Here is a 22,719-nt window from a genome sequence, read left to right as displayed (position 1 = left end):
TCAGTTCCCCTCAATGATCTTCAATCCCGCAGCGCGCCTGGGAGGTTGTTTCTGGTGGCAGGATCCCCCCAAGCCGCCAACGTGCGTCTCTCTCAGTCGGCTGGGCCACTCATGACTTGAGCCCTTGGCGCTAGAAGAACTCTGGCAATTCTTCTATGCTTTTGCTTCATCGTACGTATGCTAGTTCGTCGACTTCACTTGGTAGCCGACGGCGGGCCAGATATCGTCGTCGAATGGAGTACCCGCTCCCCAGCTACTGTAGGTTAGCTGATAAGTCTACATATCCGACCTATCGTGTCCTGACTCCGCCAAGCCCTTCCTGCAGACGCGGACCGTTTTCCGTACTAGAGGATAAACCCACACCCACGCGGTATTGTGGGTGGTATCCAGGGTATTATGCACACACGCACACGCCTGGCTGGGGGGTTACGTATCTGCATCTACCTTAACCGGGTGAGGAAGGACCACCACTTATGTTCCCCGTCCCATACAGTGCTATAGACTACCCAGGCAGTGTGTATATGGGATCGCGAATTTTTTCATATGGTTTTGATGATCTTGATGATGAGGAGGAGGAGGAGGAGGAGGAGGAGGAGGAGGAGGGGGTGTGCAAAGAATCTCGACTCCTACCAAGTGCAACTGCTGCTCTGTGGCGCGCCAGAACTGTTTTATTCGTACGTACGTCCAATTGACTTTCACGGGCGACAGCACCATCCACTAGTATTGTGGACCGAGAGAAGAGAATCTTGGCCCAATTGGAGAATGGAACGTGGATGAGCTATGGAATGAATGCGCGACATCCTTTTCCCTCTACCACGACTATCCGACTAGCAACCAAGAAAAGACTCTAGAGTGTAGTCTACCAGAACTGATGCCACATACATACTCCTCACACGCGTCGCCGAGGACAAGAACCAATCGGACACAACCTTGAATCATAGCCTCAATACTATCATTGGCATCACCATCGATAACGACAGCCAGAAAAATCAAACCTGGGAAATTCCTATTCTGTAAAGTCTACAAAGCCGCCTCATAGACAGGCCACAGGCAGTATGACGTAGTGATCATGCAAGTAGCAGCAGTATAGAAGCCGGGTGGCAAAGCAAACTCTCAGCAACTTCTATACTCGACCAACCAGGCCGCATCTCTTCTACTCTATTCGCAGGCATCGCGTGGGGCGTCTGAACTTTGGAAATTTAATTATCACGCAACGTAGCGATGCGTGGGAAAGGGGTGACAAAAGAAACCACCCTTGAAATGCAGCTTGGTATAAGAAAACGAATACTCTAGATACCATCCGTACAGCTGCCTAGCTACCTTAGATCCAGGAAGGAGAGAGAGAAATATGCTACTAGGACTAGAGACACATCATACTCAGTGCATTGGACACTGTGGTCGCGAAACGCCAACACGTTCTTTTGTTGTTTGGTATCTGAACCCTCGCACAACCATTTTGAACAACAAGCAGTGGCTGTGGACAATAACATAGGAAGAAGGCAGGAATTGAAGCCAGTGGTACATTGTGCGACGGTGTGATAGGCCCAGCGAAATAGGTTGGGTCCAAGCTTCCTCGGGTGGGGTTCTCACCGCTACTTTCTCTCTAGAGAAACACCCTCTGGGCTAGCCCCCGCCCGCCAAGTACCTACTATCGCCTGTAGGTACAGTCCTACGGTACTGCTAGGTAGGAGGTAGGCAGTAATCCCTTCCTCCCTCTCATTCTCCTCTCGCCTGCATCCCTGTCTTGACTCTTGGCCCTCCTGCTCCTCCTGCTCCTCCTCCCACTTCGAATGCAGAATTGTACAAGGTCTATCTAGGTATTGTCGCGCGTCCCGATGATCGTCAGTCGTTGGTTGCGACCTTCGCCATCATCTTTCATAAGGTTGAACATGACAAGCAAGAACCGGTCCAATTGTCTCATTCGTCTGAGCCGCTTGGCGCCCGAGAGACAGCTAAACCAGCAAGCGGGAACTCTCATCTTTATTTCCTGGCTTCCATGAGTGTTCCCGTCGCTCCTCGGTGGCTGGACTCTGGAGAGGTTGGGCAAGAAGAAGAAAGAGGCAAGCAAACCGTCCTCGAGTCGTCCGGTCCCGCAACGCTGAAAAGAACCCCTACCCGGTATTGGTTGGGCGGCCGAGAGTCATTCCGAACGGGGTCTGCTATCTACGACTACACGTACAACATCATGGATGTATGTACATGTGTACAATATCATAATTGGGCTCCCGACTTAATCCCTCCTCCTGCCTTGTCTGGTCCTTGTCAAGTGAGGAGGGAAATCGCCTGATCCCTCTCGAATGAGCGCGTACCACGCCCGCCGAACCAGGTATGTACCTACATACTGTATGCGTGCATGTGTGTGTGTGTGTGTGTGGGCTCTGGTCGAGTACGTATCTTCCCACACACGCTCTGATGGGGTCGGGGATCTGGCATGCGTACGATCCTAGGCTTCAAGGGCCCCTGTTGCTGACGGGCCAGACAGAGTACTTCCACCCAAAATTCATGTCGCCTGGGTAGGAGCAGTTATCTTCCTACTCGTACGGTTTTTTTTTTTTTTTACGCAGATCTTCATGAGTCGGTCTCCTCCCGTTGAGTTTAATCTATCAAGTGGGTGCGAGTGAAGTATGTAGGTATCCTCTGGCTGCTGCGATCGTGGCCCTGATCGCGGACCGGGATGACACGGAGGAAGTCGTGGTCCAGGCGGCATCGTCTCGCGTGTCTGGTCTGCTTGCTGCTGCGACGGTAGAGCGAACATTGACAACCCACTCACCAAAGGTCCTCTTTTGCTCCCTGGCGGGGATTTTGACGTAGATGAATCTTACATCTATCTGTGTGCCATGTCAGGTGCCGCTAGCTGCGTCTGTCTAATGCGCGGCTAGGACGATGCGACTACATAGCCGCACTTACATCTCTAGTCACCTATGCATTGTTGAACACGGCAAAGATTCGCCGTTAACGTGAGGATAGCGTTTGCTAGCAGCTAAAGCTACCGGCATTCACAGCCAACTAGACCAAAGGTCGAGACTCGATTGAGCAAAAGGCCTCACAACCTGGCCCACCACATGGGCCAGCAAAACGCGCCGTTGCATGATGGAAATGGTCGATGCCGTATCGTGTGGGAGTGGCAGGAGTGAACACACTGCTAACTCTGGCCGGGCTGGCTGCCAGGGAAAAGAAACAAACCCCACAGGCCCTTTTCACCCTTCATCAACACACCCAGCACCGGCACCAGTCAGTCCCCTTTGACCGGCCACCACACAGCCACCCACAACCCCCCGTCCCAGAACCCGTCCCAACCACCCTGGCAGCAAGCAAGCAGCAAGCAGAAGCAACTATGATTCGCATGCTGCATCGCGTAGGTGGGCAATCTTTGCCTGATGCCTGTCTGTAAGACCTCAAATGATGAGGAGCCGTGTATGTGATTTTAATTAAAGGGCTTGGGTCTGGACTCGAGCCTCGGTGTGTCGGCGTCACCCATCGTCAATGAACCCCTTGCAATGACTTCGGAACAAGCACGCAGCAGGGAGAGACACTATTGAATCAATTTACCCTTGTACCTATTGTAAGAGATGGAGCAAGGCTTACACACAATCCGCCGCGCTGCTAAAACTCTAACGACCCGCGACAGACAATCACTTGTGGTTAGCTATTTCGATCCTGGTGCCGGCCGGGATGCTGGGAAAGGGAGGGACTCAACTCAGGGAGTTTGTATGATTTGGTTTCCGCTTTGGAGCTAATAGCGAAATATTGCCCATCGGCCTTCCAGGCTCTCCGAGTCCAGTCCCCTCTTTCGGGCCTTGTCTCTTGGTGCTGGTCCCTTTCTTATTTCGCGAATCCCACCCCACGACAGATCGGGAATGACTTCAGGTAAGAGATTGCTAGAAATGATGATCCCAGTCGCGCCTTGCATGAGTGGGAAACAAGCTCCCGTTCGGGGAACATGAAAATAAAAGTGGCGATGAGGGATGGATGGCAAGCAATGCTGGTACAAAAAAAAAAAAAGACGCACGCCCAATTTGCCAGGCCCAAGGCCCTGACACCTGAGGAGGCCTGCGCGGCCCCCTACAACACTATTACCACTGCGGCTACGGCTACTACGACGACGACGGCTACTACTGACGAAACGGTACAGTGCTTACCCAGGCAGGAGCGCGGGAATGCAGCCGTGCGGACCAGCAAGGCGGGCCCGGGGAGATCAGTGTTTCCTGTATCTCCTGTATGTAGAAAGAGGCCGAGAGGCGAGGCGAGGGCCACTCCCTGATGATGCCCTGAAGCGCGCTCGCGCACGCATCGTTTCCTGCTTCCCCTCGGCGGCCTGCCAAAGCGGCAACCCAGCCCAGAGGGGCATGTCGTCCACAGCCAGGACCTGGACGACACCATCTTGCATGAACGCCTGGTCGATGCCAGCTCCTCCCTCCCTCATCTGGCCTGGCCCTGCTGGCCCTGCTGGCCTTTGCTGCTGGTTTCTGCCCTTTCCCTGGACCGGGCTTGCCCGCTTGCATCATCATAATACAGCCCGTTATACCTACAGCCCGCAGGAAGGCTCTCTCCGATCCATGCTATGCGGAACGATCCAGTCCCAGAAACAGGATGGGATGACCTCCCTGCACGCCTTCTCCATGCCCATGTATATGCATTTGTATGTATGTAGGCACGGCCTTGGGGAGCCCACAGTCATATGTAGCCACTTGCATGTAGAAATATGTAGGAATATATAGACCTATGCAACAGAGTGGGATATACAGAAGCACGAAGGGTGCAGAAGTGCGGGTGCTGCAAGCAATCCGTCAAGCAAGCAGCAGCAGCAGCAGCAGCGGGCAGCAGGCCTGCACGAGCACGCACTCGTCAACGGGTAAATCTCGCCTCAACGCTCCCAGTACCGCTTGCATGGGATGGTATAAGATGAGATGAGATGCCAATAGCTAATAGGAGAAAAGAGAGCAGACGAAGGGGGAGAGAAGTGTCGTGTGTCGTGTGTCTGTGTCCCAGGTATCAATTGTCTTTGCTTGCTGTGTGTCTCTCTCTGTCTGGGTTACGGCCCCCACGAATGATTTGATGATTGACACGTCTACCACACTATTCAAACCTTGGCTCGTTCAGTCAATTGCACGGAGGGGGGGCTGACGTGACAGGCAAATCGAAAGAACGAAAGGAGGTTAGGTTATGACGGCAACTTCGAAAAGAAACCCGCCTCCTCTTTCGCCTCCTCCACAGCAAAGCAGAGCAAAGCAGAGCAGAGCAGAGCAGAGAGAGAGAGAGATCAATGATGCAAGTCACAACAAAGACAACATGCTGTCTGATGTTCTAGGTCGACGGGTTCCCACAGTTTTCCGGGGGCATTAGGGAATGACAGCAGCAGCAGAGGCAGCCATCTTCTGCAAAAGCAGACGACCGCCGTGAGCTGCAATGCGGGGAGGTGGGAAGTGGGATGGTGTGGTGGTATGTAATGTGGGAGGAGCGGGGAGCCCAGAAATAGAAGGCCTGTAGCAAGTGACCATGACTGCCACTACCACTAGGTAGACCTACATTACATCAATTGATACCTACCTACATTACCTACCCTGCTCGACTGCTGTACATCTGCTGTTGCTATCGATCCATCAAATGGTCTAGCATGGTGCAGTGCAGCGCAGCGCAGCGCAGTGCAGGGCGGTATCTACATCGTCCTCATCATCCTCAAGCTAGCCCGTATGTAAGATGCTACAGTAGCTTCGATTCTTACAGGCAAGTCAAGTGTGGTGGAGGGTATGGCTGGGAGCCGTTTCGTTCCGCTAAGCAAGCAAACAATCAATGGCAATCCTCCCAAAACCCACTCCATGATGTGGCCGCCGGTGTCTGGGTTGCCGCCTGTCTTACATAAGACTTCCACCCCATCCAGTACAAGACAGACAGGCGACATAATGGATAAAGTAGGTAAGGCAGTATGTAGGTAGGTAGGTACGTACGTAAGCAAGTCTCTTTGGTGTGCGATCCTGTCTCATATCTTTTATTTACCCCCCGGTAAGCCGCGCTATACTGCTAGAAAATACCATATAGCTTATTTATTGTCATCGCATATGTCAGATGTTGTAAGTGGGCTTTCAGGCAAGGCCCAAAAAGCACATGAAGTCGCTGAATTTGTCGCATACCCGATTGGGTCCTCGGCTGGAGCTTCCTCTCTCTGGCGCGCGTTCGGAACATGGGCGAAGCAAAGGCCGAGTCTCGAACGCCGGCTGCTCCCAGAGAAGAAGATGATTTGCCACGGTGCGCTTATTCGTTTTGCCAATGCCTCGAGGCGGAGCTCGAAGCCAGCCAGCCATGCTCAACGTTTTTCCTTTATCCCATTCTTTCGTGGGTCGCAATGAATATTGTCTAGGTCAGCCAAAGGCTGGTCAGGATGTGTTGGCAGTATAGCCCCCCCCGGAGTGTATAGAGAAGGACATGAGGCCGGTTGTAGCCATGCAAGAGAGATATTGATGCCACGGGTAACTGCAAGATTCGCATACATGTACATGCCGCTGAGACCGTGGCTTGCATTTGACGGTACGAACGAGTCTGTTCGCGCGCATCTCGCACATCCATCAGCCTTCACCCAACCCCGCTAACCACCTACACAAAAACGCCAATTGGATTGTTTAATGCATGCATTACATACATGTGCTTTAAGACTATGCACATCTCATCACGTGTTGACGCGCTTGAATCGCGCTTGCGTCTTAGTCGAGATCCCGTCGCTTTGTCGAGGTGGCGGATGTCGATGGTTGATTGTTGATTGATCTAGCTTAGGTACGCACCTAATCTTTATGCTGTAGCCTCGCAATCTCCCCAATCGACGATATATTTGGTCGGGAGAGGTACGGTTGAAGGGTTTGTCACATCTGCACTTTTAGATGGTGATTAAGTACTTATCTAGCCCTCCCCAAATCGGCATGTGGTGGTAAGGCGAAGTCGATCAAAAAGTACCTCTTTGATGGACATCCTTGTCAATTAACAGCAAGCATCAAACAGATACATGGCCATAGCCTGCTAAAAAGCAAGCAGACAGAAAACGCCACTATCACAAAGAGCCTATTAATATCCCCAACGGGCATGGATCATAGGAGGGGTGCTGGAATGGTGCCACCGCCAACGCCACCACGATCGGGAGGCACGACCGCAAAGCCGAAAACGCCCGCCGGGGCCGTGGGGGGAGCAGCAGCATCGACGACGACACCGGGGGTGTCGCCCACCAAGGCGGCCCAGCCTCAGTTCGGGACCTCGTTCGACCCCTGGAACTCCTCGTCGTCCGGCCATCAGCGTGCTGAGAACCGCCTGGGCGCCAGCACCGGCTGGCGCGACTCCCGCAATGCCAAGCTGCACTCGCAGTTCCGCGGCGATGCGAAGCGCGTATCCGACGCCGTCGGGGCTGGCGCCAGGCACTGGGACCCGAAGCTCCAGGCGGTGGTGCCCCCGGAGCTGCGGGCGAGGGCGCGCTGCTCGGTAGCGGACATGCTGGCGAAGCCCGGGACTATGCAGAGGAGTCTGTCATCCTTGTCGTCCCCTGCTTCTACATCACTACCACCAACCCCTTCTTCTATAATAGGGGTCGATACTGCCACCGTGGCCCCGAACAAGGGAGACCCGAGTTCAAAGGCAAAGGCTACGGAGGAAGGGGAGAGGCCGGCGGGGTGTGCTAAGCCAGCAGAGAACGAGGACCAGAGACCATCGCCAGACCAAGAAGAGGGACCCGGACGGCTCTTTGCCGGGGTCGTCATCTACGTGAACGGCAGCACCCACCCCCAGATCTCGGATCATAAGCTGAAACACGTCCTGGCGAAGAATGGCGGCCGCTTGTCGTCACACCTTGGCCGCAAGCAGGTCACGCATGTCATATTGGGCCGCCCGATCGGTGGGGGCGGGGGCTTTGGTGGTGGGCTGGCCGGCAGCAAATTGCAGAAGGAGATACAGAAAGTACGGGGTGCAGCGGTAAAGTTTGTGGGCGTCGAATGGTGCGTATCTGATCCGGTTATCTGACTACGATTGACTTCCTCTCATCTCTTGATTCCTCCCCCTCTTCTTACCCCTTCGCAGGTGGCTGACTTCATCTAGGGTCTTGGAGAGCATCAAAGCTGGCAAAAGACTACCGGAGGCGAGGTTCGGCAATCTCAAGGTAGCGTCGAAGGGACAGCAGAGCGTTTTTCGACCAGACTCCAAGTCAACACCGCCGCCCCCTGCTCTGGCTGCCTCTTCTGCCGAATCCTGCATAGAAGGCTCAGGGGTCAGTTTATATCCAGCCCCTTCAGATACACTAGGGGATGCGCCTCCGCCCAGTGCGCAGAGGTATTGAACACGATTTATGATTGTACGATACACGAAATACACTCAAGGGGGTAGGAAAATAAACTGGACTGGACTGGACTGGCATTGCATTGCATTGAGCTTCACCGGGTTTGCATAGACAAGGTAGAGAACTAGACACTATGACTGCATACACACGGGGGGTCTGTGGCTCGCGAATTTTGTCGCCGAGCGGCGTTGGGAATTTGGTCATAGAGGTATATCCTTAGATCAATGTTTAATCCATCGGCTACAGGGTCTGTGGTACCTGGACCGAAAAGGGAAGATGCGGCTCCCCTGTGTTTATTACTACGGAGGCTATTGCAGTATAATCATCTCATTGTGACGTGCCTCTGTAGCCGGAACAGAATTAGCTTGCTCGCTTGTAGAGAGAAACGGGAAGCCTCCTGGGCCGGCTAACAAGGAACAGCTTTCGAACTGCTGTTCACACTTGTCGTGCCGTACCGCTACTTCATCGTTGCCGCTGGTACTTCCTGTTCCGTGGACAGGGAGTGCCCGGGAGTGACAAGCTTCATCGCACCCATCTCCGCGAGGCTGAATCTACCCTTGGTGCAACAAGGACGGAGATCACCCATGGTTCATATATTTGTTGAGATGTTGCTAGGGACGACCCCTGTGTGACCGGTCGAAGTATTCCGCCCAAAGGTGGTATAGATGTGATATGCGAGGCATCGCCAAGGTCTGTTGCCGCATGCATATGCTTCTAGAAGCTCTATCTACGCGGCGTCTTTCTGGCAAGTTGCGACGACAGCGGCAAAGCAGCTAGCCAAGCCGCACCACCTGGGCGTGAAGCATGGAGCAGAAGACCCGGAGAGTGTTTCTGCTCCTGAGGTACGTGATCAAGGTTTGGCGGTCGACATAAATAGAATTGCGGCGGCTTTTTGACGGCAGGTCACCCTGTGGAGAGTTTGGGAATTCCAGGGGGAAGGCTTCCTTCCTTCCTACGTCGGCCAGCTTTTGGGATTGATCCCGCAGATGAACGAAACCTTCGAGGGATCGGATATTTGTTTTGTTTCGTTTTTTATTCTGTTCTCCTCCTCTCTAAACTTCCCGCAACCTGCATAACACCTGCGCATACTTCGACTGATGCTGGACTAAGATTTCGTTTTCTTTGAGCGCGTGAGCGCTTTAAAGTGCCGATGCAACATTTACCCCCCTCCCCCCCTTTTTTTTCCTCCTTACTCCCGCCGCCCCCTTGCTCGTTCTCTATAGCGACCTCTGCAGAGCTAAAAACAGACAACTAACAGGGAAAAAGACATTGACTATAACCAGAAACATCACCAGCAACCCCATAACATCTGACGAGGCAAGGTTTCGTGACGTAGAGGTAAAATCGGAACAGACGGCAACACGAACCACCGACTTTTGTTGAGAGTTCTGTCAAGTTGAAAGGATCAGTTTACCCCCCTTGGTTTCTCGCTTGCGCGCCGGTCCGACCCCTTCCCCCTTGACCCCGTTAGACTTCGCCTCGTTCCCTTGTATTCTCTCTTCGCCTACCCTCAGCCGCCTCCACACCATTCGGCAGTTTCCTCGGCCGCCGGCGAGCCTTCGTCCAGCGTCCAGCGTTCAGCGTTTCAACCTTCAGGCCCCCCCCCTTTTCTGACTCGACTGTCAAATGCTATTGTGCTGGTCACACGATGACACAATAGGTTTGCTCCCGGGAGAAGGGACAGGAGAAACAGGTCCCTGGGCAAGGCTGCCAGGAGAACAGATGTGTACCTACACAGCATGTTAGCATAGTGAAGATAATAGGTTAGGAATTCTAGGCAGCCTGATCGCAAGCACGCGGCGACCCTGCCCAAACCGCCTCTAGTTAATCTATGATGGACACTGTAGTGTCCCTGTCATGGTTGTTGGAGGCGCTCAGTACGTGCGTCTGAGCATGTCATGTGAGCCCATATTTCGCCGACGAGATGAAAGGTGACTATGTAGGTACCTTCCATCTTGGCGTTCAATGTCGGTATCACTCTTCTTGGAATGAACTGTATGTTTGAGAAGGTAATACACGCGACTTCTAGAATAGCGACCATTGCCCTGGGGACAAGGAAAAATGAGCAGAACATCTAGATAGCAAGAAAATATGGGTATCATTCGTCACGACTGCTCTGTTCTAGACCTGGGTTGCCACAACCTCTTTACTCGCAAGCAACATTTAGCCAAGCTGTCAAAAGTTCTCTCTCCAAAGGGCATCAAGCGTAATGAAGGCCTACCGAGAACGCCCCGAATCGTGTAGCACATACTCCCCAATGGCCTCGACACGACTATTACCTAGCGAGAAGGGCGAAGACTTGCCGGGCGCACCTGCCCAACCATATGTCTTCCGCCTTGATCCACCTCTTCTAGAGCTTCCTCTTCTTCGTCGCTTGAGCTATCCTCCCCACCTCGCGACTCCTTTTCGTCGGGTTCGGGTGTAGTGTACTACTTTTCGTCCTCGTCATCCTCCTCGTCGCTCGTAGCTTCAATGTTGGCCCTCTTCGACTTCTTCTGCTTGTCGGTGTCCTTGGAAGGCTTCGTGGCCGACGTTGAAGCAGGGGGCGCACTGCTTGAAGAGGAAGGCTCTGCGACAGTGTGTCCCTTGGCTAACAACTCAGCATTGACCTCTCCCGATGCCTTCATCAGATTGTTCCACTGGTCAAGAGTAAGAGAGATGCCCTTCTTGCCAGGCTTCATTTCGCCGGCAGCGTCTGTGTAGTACTCGCGAACAGAGACCAGGGGCTTGCCCTTAAACTCGGATATAACGACGCGACGGGTCGCAGTAAGCTGGGACGGTTCAGGTAAGATTGGTATTTCTTGGAAACACACCAGACCAAAACAAATCTCGAGTAGACTGCCAACTTACCGGCCAGAACGAATTGCCCTCGGCATCCTTGTCCACTCCACCTTCGGCCTCACTCGCATTCTTGCCAGTCTTGACCTTCTTAGTGGTCTTGGTAGGCTTTGCGACCTCTGCCTCGCTGTCGCTGTCGTCGTCGCGTCGCGAACGTTTGGCGGTCTTGTAGCCGGACATGGTGGGATCGTTACTCCGAGGGTAGGCTGTTGTTTTGAACAAGGATGTGTAATTGACGATACCTTCGTTACCACTATTGATGCTTTTGTTATGGTACGTGTTGCGTTGCGTTGTCGGATGGACCTCGAGCTTCAATTAATCAATTAATGGTGGGGAGGGAAAGAAAGATGGATTACGCGTGGGGATTTGGAGCTCTAACGCGTCTGCCGGGGGGGCTTCTGGGGTGAGGGAAGGTGGTGGGTGGGAACAAGGGAAACAGGAAACAGGCGATTCTAGGCTTTCGAGGCATGATTGATCAATGGAAGGAACGGTCAGAAAGACTTGGACTAACATTGAACCACTTTCACCACCAAAACAGCTGATCTTGAGCAGTGATTTACCTCCCTCCTAGACACACTTATCGCATTTCTTCGAGGATTTACTAGGTTATTGATTGACTGCTGTGAGAGCTTTGGTAACCTATCCCGGAGGTCTTGTCAACTAAAGGCGAACCTGGGCCGGGGTCCTAGCAGTAGGCAGGTCCCGAATCTCTTTTGCATTGTTCATGTAATATAGACCTGTTGTTGCAATGCAACAAGCTGCAAGCGGTGCATCAGGGGTCCAACCGACTAAAGATTTTGTTTTTGTCAAAGCCTCTCTGTGTCAAACAATTGCTGTTCCCCTTTCAATCTATTCCCATCGCTGCGTTCCCCTCCCCTCTCTTTTCCCACTGCCACGGGTAGATCAGAGATCCTCGCGGGGCGATGACGAGATCGTGAAACCAAAAGATGGACTTGCTGCGTCAAAGGTAGTAGCTCTGGACACGAGTTCGGGAAAGGGGTTTCAATAAGGGGGAAACCACGTTTTACTATCGGATCATCTCATCGGGGAATTTGATCAGCTATCCAACTCGCAAGCACCCAAGGCGCCTCCCTGCCCCCCCCCCCCCCCAGCCTGCTTTTCGGCCTAGCCAGGCCCTGCAAGGCCCTGCAGCCCACAGGGTGACAGCGCTGCGAATGCCCCTTGCTTAGTGTAATTATAGCCGCATTTCCTAATTGATTGCCGCGTAACTGGCGTAACATTGGCCCATCTCTGGTGTCTTGGACCGTCGATTCGATTCCCATCCTGTCTTCGAAACGCGCACAGAATCAAATCTCCGTACCTCTCTTGCTGTTTAGACTTGCTGCTCCGGTTTCCAGGGTCTTAATTGTCTCTCTCCCTCGCTCTTCTTTATTTCTCCATCCTTCCGAGACCAACCAACCTTCAATCTGGGTGATTACGATAACACCAACCTCAACACCTTGAACGACCCGGGGTCATGTCATATTGGCTAGGGAGAGCTTACGATGGGTGTATCCGACGAGTTTTCCTCTACAAATGCAAGTCCGAGTGATGCGCAGCACAAAATGGACTCCGCCGCACCGCCTGCAGACGCAAGTACGTCACCGAACAATAAAGCGCAAACGATGAACGGCGCCGCGACCGAGACGGCAAAGACTTCGAACCCGAATTCGCCGGCGACGCCCGCTCCCGGCAAAAAAGATGACGATGATGTTATGACCCGGATTTTTACCTTTCTCTCGACAGCAACACCCACAACGCTGGGAGGGGTCGCCACGGGACTTGCCGCGGCCACTTATCTAGTGCTTGGCCAAGTCGGTCTGGTCGTGATCGGCGCTTTTTCAGGCATCGTGGTATTTGTCGCATGGGAGGCGAAGAATCCCGAAGTCTCACGGGCTGTCCGTGGGGAAAAGGGCTATGACTTCTTAGATCGGCTGTACGAAACACGGTCGCAGCTCTCGGCAGCCAAGTCGGACCAGAATGACGAGGCCGACTTCCAGGCACTGGTCCGGAGCTTCGACGACTTCCAGCCCGAGACCCGAGAGGCTCTCGAGGAGCTCGTAGACGCCGTTATTCGCGATTACATCGATTATTGGTACAACCCCATTGTGCCCAGCGACAACTCGTTCCCTCTGTCTGTACGGAAAGTGTTGACGACCTTCGTCCTGTCTGTATCGAATCAATTGAGCCGCAAAAGGCCAGCAGACGCATTTGTCGATTTCCTCACGCATACTTGCTCCATCATCATAGTTTTCTTTTCCGAGATGACATCGGCCTATGCCTCGGTTTCCGCCGATAACAAGACATCTGCCGCCGATGCCATGTATAGTTATCTGGCATCCAACACCGAGTCCCCACTGGCGAACTTGCTCAATACCCACCAACAGGCAGGGAAGCTCAAGATGGTTGCAGAAGATCTATTGAGCTTCTTGGATCGGCCGACATACGACTGTGACCCTGCTAGAGTCTTCCTTCGGGAGATACTTGCCACTGTTGTACTCGAGGGGACGCTTCAGACATGCTCAAAACCAGAATGGATCAACGGGTGGATTGTGTACCTCTTAGAGTCTGGCGATACCGACCTGTCTCACGCTATTGATGAGGCTATGCAGGACCAGAAGGCTTTCTCGGACATAGACGGCAATTTCGGCAGTATCAGTCTGTCCAAGGGTAACAGAAACAGCTACGAAATGGACCGGCAACGCCGTAAGGAGCAGAATCACCAGAAAAAGCTTTCGAGGGCAGACGAAGAGATGGAGCGGGCCATGGAGGAAATGAAGAGGCTGAACGAGATGATTGCCCAGGCTGACAAGGCCAGAGATTCAACCTCGTCAGAAAGGCAAAGGGAATCCGAGACCGTTGGCCGATTAAACGATGCTATCAAAGAAAATGCAAAGGAACTGGACCTCGACATTAATCAGGATGTTATTGACTCTGCGAAGAGGGCAGTACAGCCATCATTACCGAGTCAGGACACATCCCCGAAGGGACCAGCAACGGAGAAGGTCAACAACCACGAGAGTTTTCCACAGTCACCCACCACTCCAGGAACTGCAGATTTGTCTTCGCAGAATTCTTCGCCATCTCAGAAACGTGCAGTTGAAGCGCACCGTCGCTTTACTAGCTTTGACCAGATAGTTCCACCCAGCCGTGATGAGCCCGAAGAGGAGAGCTCCAATGGCCCGCCGCCGCCGTTGACCCTTCTAAATGCCATCATTACTATCCATGACGAACCTGGCACAACCAAACTACGAAACAAACCGACTTGGGAATATCTAGTGCAGATAGAGCCTGCTGCAGTACAGCATCCTGGGTGGATGTTGATGAAGACGTATGCGCAATTCGAGGTGCTCCACGAGAGTATTCGGCGACTTGCCACTATCTCAGGCGCCAATGCCTTCCTTGAAGCGCACGCCACTTTTCCCAGCTGGAAGATACACACTCGCTCATCCCTTCGTGGAGATATAGAGCGATATATGCGCGCTGCCTGTGCAGAGAAGTCGTTGGCAGAATCCGAGTCGATGAAAAAGTTCCTTGAAAAGGACCAGGAAATACGACAAGCCCTGAACCGTGGTTTCTCCTTCGAATCAATGGGCAAAGGCATGCTTGGCGTGATACAGAATGCCCCCAAGGGCGCTCTTGACGGCGGGAAAGGGCTCGTCGGAGGTGTGACTGGTGTTCTAGGGAACATCGGTATCGGCCAACGCAAGTCGCCAAACCCAGCTCAAGCTGCTCGAGAGCCTCCGCCAGTTAAAACAAATGGGGTTAACTCAAACGGGCTCAACCCTTCGCGTCCTCTGTCGCTATCCGCTCTTCCTAAGATGGAAGCGGTGTCCCCCATGAGGTCGCGTGACAGTCTGGACAGCCAGCGGTCTTCTGTCATCGCGACACAGCCGGGCAAAATGCCGCCCATGGACAGGAGGCCGAGCGCGGTTGTAGATACAGAACAAGAAGGCCTGCAACCAGCGCGGGCTGACCGGTGGGAGCGAAAGTCCCTGAGCGCTGCTAGCAGTGCAATGCATAGCCGGGCATCGAGCACAGCAGCGATGCGATCACCTTCGGAAATCAGTCTCAGCAACATGAAATTGCCACCTCCGCCGCATGAAATGGCCGACGATTATGACTCTCCCAATGAGACGCGACAGAGTAGCGATACACAATCGCGACTGAATGACGCCCCCTTGTCTCCCTTCACCGCGCTCTCTTCCCCCACCAGGTCGCTCAACTACCAGCAGCCCGAGAAGACTTCCCAACCGAGCATTTCTGTGAAGCGTCCACGGAAGGAATTCTCGCCACTTTCCGAGCAGGAAACACGCGTGGCAGTAGAGCTGTTGTTCGCCGTTATTAATGAGTTGTATACCTTGTCATCTGCCTGGAATATCCGTAGGACGCTTTTGACCGCTGCAAAGTCTTTCCTAGTTCGCCCGGGCAATCCGTCACTAGTTTCGATACAGGCGCTTCTCCAGGAAAATGTCCTTGATACAAACACGTCTGACTCGGGTATTGCGGCACATCTGAAGAAGATCCGGGAGAATTCTTTACCTACGGAAGAAGAGCGCAAGGCCTGGCCCGCTGAGCTTTCTGATGAGGAGAAAGAGGAACTCAGGGTGAAGGCGCGAAAGCTGTTCATCCAGAGCAGTGTTCCTGCTGCTTTGATGGGCATAATGGGTCAGTCGGCCACCAGCGAGGCACTGGGCCGGCTATTTGACTGTCTACAGATCGAGGAGGTCTCACGTGGCCTCTTCTTTGGAATTATACTCCAAGCTGTGCGAGTTATTACACATTAAACATTATAATCATGGTGCTTGAGGGTCCCTGGCCCGATTAGAAGAGCTGGCATTCTATGCTTGGAGCATACACAGAAACGAATGCTCTTTTGGCGGCAGCAAGCGGTTGTTTTCGCGGCTTTGCAAAACTCAACGCCCCAAAGAGCTTGGGGCGGCGAACGATTGTACGACTTATCATCACTTACTTTGGGCAGGCCACAAACTACGAAACAGCAGCATATGACACAGAGATGAAAGCGCAAAGTATGGAATCCCGGGACGGTATTACGGACATGTACATACATTACTATATACACCATAATCACGAGACTGCCGCGAGACGGCACTCTGCTATTTATTACCAAACACGCCCACCCGAGAATCGTCATCACCCAAACGCATGCTTTACCGGCCACGGCAGACTCGCCAGGTTGAATGTACGTGTACTCTGTCGGGCAGCAGATGCCCACGATATTAGGGCGATGGACCGATGCTGTGCGAGTAGCGATGAGCATCGGCGGCTGGTTGAGATTCTGTTGAGAAGTACGTGATCTGTCGTCAGGGCACCTGATGTGTCGGATGACAACAAGCGGCTAATGTTTGGAATCTATTCAATGTGTACATGTATATCCCATAGGTGGGGCAGGCAGATATGGTCAGGCACCAGGTACATTCACCGGCAGCAGGGGGTCCGGTCCATCCATGGATTGGTACCTCCACTGACAAAGTACTGTTACCTGCCTCCCTCTCCCATCACAATGGAACCCCCCTATTTAAAGTACCTCAGCACTCAGCATGCCACTCACCAACCTCTTCCTCTTCCATTCACGCGGAAACCCTAAAGACTGACGGCCATGGATCGCATTCGCGAACGATTCCGATGGTTCAACCGAGGCAATCGTGTCAATGAGTCGTTGCCGCCGGCGCTGCCGTGTCTGCCGGATGAACGCCCGCGGCCTCTCACGGCCACACCATGCTCGCCAGCGGCGACGTCACACAGCAGCCTCTTCCAGCTTGTGCCGCCCGAGATCCGGCGGGCGATCCTCATCGAGGCATTTGGGGAGCGTACGCTGCATTTCGACGTGCGCCTCGAGCACCCGCTCCGGAAGGTCCGCGCCAACGGCAAGAACGGGATGAAATCGGCCACCCAGTGCGATGGCAACAAGCAACTGTTCCATGGCAACCAGCATATGTTCCATCGCAAGGTTCGCGACCCTAGGCAACCCCGCGAATGGACCTGGTGGAGCTCCGTATGTCACCGTAATTTTCCGTCCAGGCATTTCCATCGATCACCTCCAGGCGACAGGAACTTTGTGGATCCGGCGGAAGACAGATGCCGCAGACCCTACGGTGGACAAATTAGCCTCTACTGCGAGTACTACCCGGGGACTATGCCGAGCAAGTGTTTCATCGGCGTCCTGCCCTGGCTCCTGACCTGCCGGCAAGCGTACATCGAGGGCATCGATATATTGTATGCGACAAACCGGCTGCACATCGCGCATGCGGGCATTCTTATCAACTTAACTCGTTTTCTAACGCCCGAACGGTTGCAAATGATTCGAGATGTGGAACTTGTATGGTCTCTGTGCCTCTCATCATCTGGTGCCGATCGTGAATGGACTATTGGGGCGGAGGAGGATCAATTCAGAGACGTTTACGACCGGCTTACTATGCTCTCGCACATACCTCGAGTGCTGCCAAATCTACAGTTACTACATCTTTCGTTCAAAGATGGCGGGCGGGCACTTGGCACTGTGATTGATGCGGACGGGCTGTGCGGGCCGAAGTTATATGACGCGACAGAAACGCTTCTACGCAGCATTGACACTATGGTTTTGATGCAACTTGCCCGGCTCCGCGAGTGCCGCATCTCCTTGCCCACATCACTATACTGGACACGCGTGATGTTGGAGAAACATGAGCATGACATATGGAGCCTCGAAGCACCCGCCGAAGCCCTGCGTCTCTGGAGGACCATCGACTACACAGTCGTATCTACACAACCGACGACGGAGAGATGCAATAAGATAGAAGGGTACTGGATCACTCACGGCGAACTGGAGTTCTGGGACCCGACATATTTACCGTCGGAATTGTAGAAGAACATAAGCAGTACAAGCAAGCCATCTTACAGATTATAATGTCGGAACCGGCGGCCCGCTTGAGATGCTTGTCGCCGGCCCTGCGAGACCGATACAATACCACGTGTCGAGCCATAGGCCACTGCAGTCCGTCCCCAGCGCTGGATTCCAGTCATAGAAGTCGCTGCCAGTTGGTCAGTACACACACTTGAAGAAGTCCGTGGAGGTTGGGATCAAGGGTGAGGGGTTAAGGATGGAGCATCACGTACTTTAGGTTGATTGCTGCCGAGTTGGCAATGGCCCAGCAGCCGTCGCCCGACTGCGCCATGTAGAACCTCCGACATCCTGACACCATGCCCGCCTATTATTGGGTTGTCAGTCATGGTCTTCAAATATTTCGTTCGTTCGGGTACTCACTTGGGTCGGGGTTGGGGTTGTGGTAGCCGGGCCGGCGGTGGTGGTTCGACTTGCAGACTTCGTTGTGGCCGACGACTTTGTCGTCGTGCTTGGAGGCTGAGATAACGACTCGCCCACTGCGACGCAGACGTAGAAGTCTGGTGCTAGGTTATCACATGATCCAGAACCGACCGCTGGGTTCCACTTGTAGAAGCTCTCTTCGCCCAGTCCGTTCGCTGAAATGATGGAGCTGCACGTATCGGCACTAAAATCCGAGGCACGGTTAGCAACTGCATGGGGTAGAGAGCTGGGCAAGGGGAGGCAGGGGCACCTACGACGACACAAGCCAGAGCTTAGTACAATCTGACACCAAGCCGCTCTGCGTCGGCGTCGGCGGCTGGGTGACGTCCGGCAGCGGTTCGGTCCTCGTCGTCGGCGTGCCCGGGACGCCGACGCAGTACCAAGCGCCGTCGACAATGCCGCCGCACGACGGGCCGCCAAGGCTCGGGTTCCATGACAAGAAGTCGGACAGCGAAAACGCGCCGAACATGGTGACAATATCGTCGCACGACTCACCGTCGCGCTGGTACCAGTGCTGACAGTGACTGTCCTGGCCCGACGGTATCGCGGTCGGCGGGGCAGTGGCCGTCGGCGGCATGACCGTGATGCCGCTGGGCCCTACGACGCAGTAGTAGTAGCCATTCCAGAGGCCGTCACATTTGCCATCGAGGGCCGGGTTCATGGCCAGGAAGTCCTTCTCGGTCAGGTAATGGCCGTCGACGATGCTGCGACACGTCTCACCCTCCTGAGCCTGGTAGTATGAGAGGCAGCCGCTGACAATACTCGTCTGTGTCGGCTCAGCGACGAAAGTGCTGTCAATCTCGGGCAGCGTCGTGAAGGTGTAGTTGCCCGCGAACGTGGGCACGCTGGCTGGCCCGTCTGTCGTCGTCCAGCCGAACTCTACGGCAGAGGTGGGCGGCACGCCAATGCAGAGCCACCAGCCGGCATAGAGCCCCGAGCAGTCATCGTGCAGCGTGGGATTCCAGGCGTGTCTGCTTGTAAGTCAGTACGGAGCCGGCGACGCCTGCGCTGTTTTGGGGGAGGAGGGTCTCACAGTTTCTCGAGCGTTAGCCACGAGTTGGTGGACAGGATCATCTTACACGTGTCGGTCGGTTCTACGAGATACCAGTTGTTGCATCTCGGAGGCTGTCCCGGCTGCGTTCGCTGCGGTGGGAAGCTCGACTCTATAGTGGTCGGGGTGATAGTCCAGTTCGTGATGGGCCAGTTGGCCGTGTACGGCTCCGTGTTGGGTGGCATGCTGGTTGTAATCGGGCTGCTTGCACTGCTGCTCCTGGTGCTTCTGGTGCTGGTGCTACCTATGGAAGAGCTGGACAGGGAAGATATTGTTGTCGGTTTGTTGGGGTCTATGCCAACACAGTATGACTCGCCAACCCAGAAGTTCGTGGCGCAGTCGTCCGTCACGTCCGGGTTCCAAGTGTAGAACTGGTCAAGAGTGATGCCAAACTTCTGCGTGATGGACCAGCATGTATCACCAGAGTCCTTTTCCACAGTCCAGAACTTGTTGCAGTTCGGTGCTGTGTTGGGCATTGTCGGTCCTGATGGCGACGAGTCTTGAGCCCATGCGCCCTGGATGAGGCATAACGCCCCCAGTACCACGGCATCTGTGGACAACATCTTTCCTTGCTAGATTGCAATGTGCTAAGGTATCTAAAGGATAGGCTTGAATAATCACCAAGTAGGCACAAATAGGGGATTTGAACGAGCGTAAAAAGAGCAACCCCGAGCTCGATCGAAGGTTCGAGTGAACGAGAGGAGATCCAATGGGATGACTTTCTGGCTGGGGGAGGGCGAGCTCAATGGATGAACGGCGCAACGGCTTATCGACGACGAAATCCCCCCGAGACTTGTCACACCCATGTGCGGTCATACAGCACCTCGGCATCGCGAACCTCTGTTCGAAATCACAATTACAGGTTGCCTATATCGTTCCACTTTCTCTTGACGTGATAACTACCGAGTGGTATCATTTCACGCCTGCAGCCTACGCCTGATGCCCACCACGGCGAACGTCGCGTGGCACAGGTGGTATTGCATGGAGGGACTCTACCCTTGTCCAATAGTTCTTATTAACTCCGCTGCGGCACGGAGAGAAAAAAAGGGGGGCAATCCCCACTGCGAACCCTGCATAACTAGTCATCTTGAGTTTTATAGTACGCCTGCTCGAAATAGTAATCTAACCCGTGCCATGCACTTCCGTGCCGCTGCCAGGGCCATGCAACCATGTCAGGTACCGGTACTGTCATCGGCTCGCTGACATCGGAGGAATTCGCGAACGGGGCATTTCATCAAGGGGATCCATGAATGATGTGATCCCTCCATTAGGCAATTTGTCGCTTCGACTAGGCCTATCACAAACAGACTCATCGGACCATGTGATATGCTTCCATATTAGCGTCTGCGAATCGGGCCAGCAGGAAGAGTACGGGAGCATTTGGATCATGAACAGCCTCATGGCCCTGCCCATCTCACGGAGCATCAGTCGTTTCCGCTCATTCTCACGTTCAACTTGTCCGCCGCATCAGCAAACATGTTGGCCGCACTTGTTTCTGGCCTCACCGTCGTGGCTTTCGGTACTGCGGGCGTCCACGCGGGAAACCGTGCCTGGGAGTCCAACATCAAGTACGCGCGCGCGGTCCATCACGAGACCATCCAGGCGCGAGACGTCGCCTTCGAGGCCTACGGGAATGCCAGCGACATGATCAGGAGCCGCAGCACCAGCGCTGCCGACCTAGCACTGCCTGATGCCCAATATCATTTTCACAATGGAAACTCCCGGTCGGTCCACAAGCGCTGGATCGGCGTCAGCCCTGCAACTGATTCCAAGGAGCATCTGTGGGTGAAGGGCAACATCAATGTCTGCTTCGAGCAGGCCATGTGGGGGTCCAAATCCACCGAGGAAATTTTGCGCGGCCCTCTCGAGGAAGCACGTAACCTCTGGAGAGACAAGGGCCTTGACGACAGCAACGGCTGGTTTGGGTGGCACGTCGTGGACAACAAGGAGTGGTGCAGCGATCGCAAGAACCGCCCGGACTTTCTGCTTGTTATGTACGCCGGGCCCAATGTGGCCAACATGGCGACGTCGGCCGGCAAGGGCATAAAGCAGAACACGGACAACCCGAACAACAAGTACGAAACACTCGGCCCCCGGATGGTCCTCAGCGATGTGCTGACTATGGGACATCGCAACGTCGTGGCCAACTACGCACATGAAATGGGCCATGCCTGGGGTTTCCACCACGAGCACCAGAACCCGGACTTTTGGTCCAAAGCTTGGAGTATGGAGGAGCGCGACAGCTACTTTTTCGGCGAGGGCAGCTTCTTCTGCGAGCGCCTGTCAGACTACGCCGACGCCCTGGCGCGCATCGACGCCGACGAGGGATATAGCGCCGAGGTCAAGGAGCAACAGAAGAAGGACCTGTGCTACTCGCGCGATACCGCCGCCAGGTGGCAGTTCGCCGGGGGGCTCAACTGGCTGCCCGTGGTCCACAGCGCGCAGTGGGCCAAGAAGAAGGAGCCCGACTGGAACTCGCTCATGATCTACCCCAGCACCGCTGGCAACGGCGACGCCGGCACGGGAAAGGACACGGCGATCCTCCTCAAGAAGCCTAACGGCGACGTCATCAAGCCCGTCCTCAAGCCTAGCTCCCTCGACGTCGAGGGCCTGCGGAAGATGTACTCCGAGGACCAGGGGGAGATCCCGCAGCTTCTCAACAGCAAGAGCAGCAAGTTCTTTAACAAGTTCAAGATGATCAAGTCCAAGGACCCGGATATCGGCTGTAACTGAGTTGAGAACGTAGCAGCGGTGTGAGCTACTAGCGAGGGGGTCTCGAGCAGAGCCAGTGCTGCTCTAGAGGGGATAGAGTAAGATGGGCGAGGAAGGGATAACGCAGTACCGACAGATTTTGGTCATTGATTAGAATATACGATATATATTGTACCCATATTGCAACAATTTTGGAGACAATATAACATCCACTGAATAATATAAGTCATAAGTGTATATTCTCAAGCTATATAATAACCTACATTATGGCAACAACGCCTGTGCATCTGACTATCTGGATTCAATACATTTTCTTGACGTGACCTGGCCACCGAGTTACAGAAGAATTATTAGGTAGTGTGGTCTCAAGAGGTATTATACTTAAATTTTTAATAGAAGTATTAAATGGTATAACTTACAGCCAGCCTCAGAATTCTGTTACATTCCATTGCCTCGGGACTCCGTCGCGAGATTTGCATGGTGCATGAC

The 22,719-nt window shown here is 53.9% G+C and overlaps 7 protein-coding genes across 7 annotated transcripts; 3 read left to right on the top strand and 4 right to left on the bottom strand.

Annotated features, from left to right (window-relative positions):
- Nucleotides 1-7,092: 7,092 nt before the first annotated feature.
- On the top strand, nt 7,093-8,305 carry PG985_007030 (BRCA1 C Terminus domain-containing protein; the record flags this gene model as incomplete). Its single annotated transcript, XM_066826799.1, has 2 exons — nt 7,093-7,967; nt 8,068-8,305. 2 exons carry the CDS (start codon nt 7,093-7,095, stop codon nt 8,303-8,305), a joined length of 1,113 nt encoding a protein of 370 aa, XP_066684474.1.
- A 2,429-nt stretch (nt 8,306-10,734) lies between these two features.
- Nucleotides 10,735-11,323, bottom strand: PG985_007029 (uncharacterized protein; the record flags this gene model as incomplete). The annotated part of the gene is made up of 2 exons (XM_066826798.1): nt 10,735-11,076; nt 11,156-11,323. The coding sequence occupies 2 exons, from the start codon at nt 11,321-11,323 to the stop codon at nt 10,735-10,737; spliced, it is 510 nt and encodes a 169-aa protein (XP_066684473.1).
- Nucleotides 11,324-12,708: 1,385 nt separating this feature from the next.
- On the top strand, nt 12,709-15,930 carry PG985_007028 (uncharacterized protein; the record flags this gene model as incomplete). Its single annotated transcript, XM_066826797.1, has 1 exon — nt 12,709-15,930. One exon carries the CDS (start codon nt 12,709-12,711, stop codon nt 15,928-15,930), a length of 3,222 nt encoding a protein of 1,073 aa, XP_066684472.1.
- Nucleotides 15,931-16,763: 833 nt separating this feature from the next.
- On the top strand, nt 16,764-18,008 carry PG985_007027 (uncharacterized protein; the record flags this gene model as incomplete). Its single annotated transcript, XM_066826796.1, has 1 exon — nt 16,764-18,008. One exon carries the CDS (start codon nt 16,764-16,766, stop codon nt 18,006-18,008), a length of 1,245 nt encoding a protein of 414 aa, XP_066684471.1.
- A 36-nt stretch (nt 18,009-18,044) lies between these two features.
- On the bottom strand, nt 18,045-19,994 carry PG985_007026 (uncharacterized protein; the record flags this gene model as incomplete). The annotated part of the gene is made up of 5 exons (XM_066826795.1): nt 18,045-18,174; nt 18,260-18,351; nt 18,408-18,651; nt 18,722-19,438; nt 19,501-19,994. 5 exons carry the CDS (start codon nt 19,992-19,994, stop codon nt 18,045-18,047), a joined length of 1,677 nt encoding a protein of 558 aa, XP_066684470.1.
- A 991-nt stretch (nt 19,995-20,985) lies between these two features.
- On the bottom strand, nt 20,986-21,648 carry PG985_007025 (uncharacterized protein; the record flags this gene model as incomplete). Its single annotated transcript, XM_066826794.1, has 2 exons — nt 20,986-21,195; nt 21,238-21,648. The coding sequence occupies 2 exons, from the start codon at nt 21,646-21,648 to the stop codon at nt 20,986-20,988; spliced, it is 621 nt and encodes a 206-aa protein (XP_066684469.1).
- Nucleotides 21,649-21,801: 153 nt separating this feature from the next.
- PG985_007024 (uncharacterized protein) lies at nt 21,802-22,709 on the bottom strand (the record flags this gene model as incomplete). Its single annotated transcript, XM_066826793.1, has 2 exons — nt 21,802-22,314; nt 22,650-22,709. The coding sequence occupies 2 exons, from the start codon at nt 22,707-22,709 to the stop codon at nt 21,802-21,804; spliced, it is 573 nt and encodes a 190-aa protein (XP_066684468.1).
- Between the last annotated feature and the right edge of the window lie 10 nt (nt 22,710-22,719).

The sequence above is a fragment of the Apiospora marii genome (genome assembly GCF_038362585.1).
Source record: "Apiospora marii strain CBS 49790 chromosome Unknown utg000004l_segment0_segment1, whole genome shotgun sequence".
Classification (NCBI taxonomy): Eukaryota; Fungi; Ascomycota; class Sordariomycetes; order Amphisphaeriales; family Apiosporaceae; genus Apiospora; species Apiospora marii.
The sequence above is the reverse complement of the archived record's forward strand: the minus strand, read 5'-3'. Positions and strand labels throughout refer to the sequence as shown.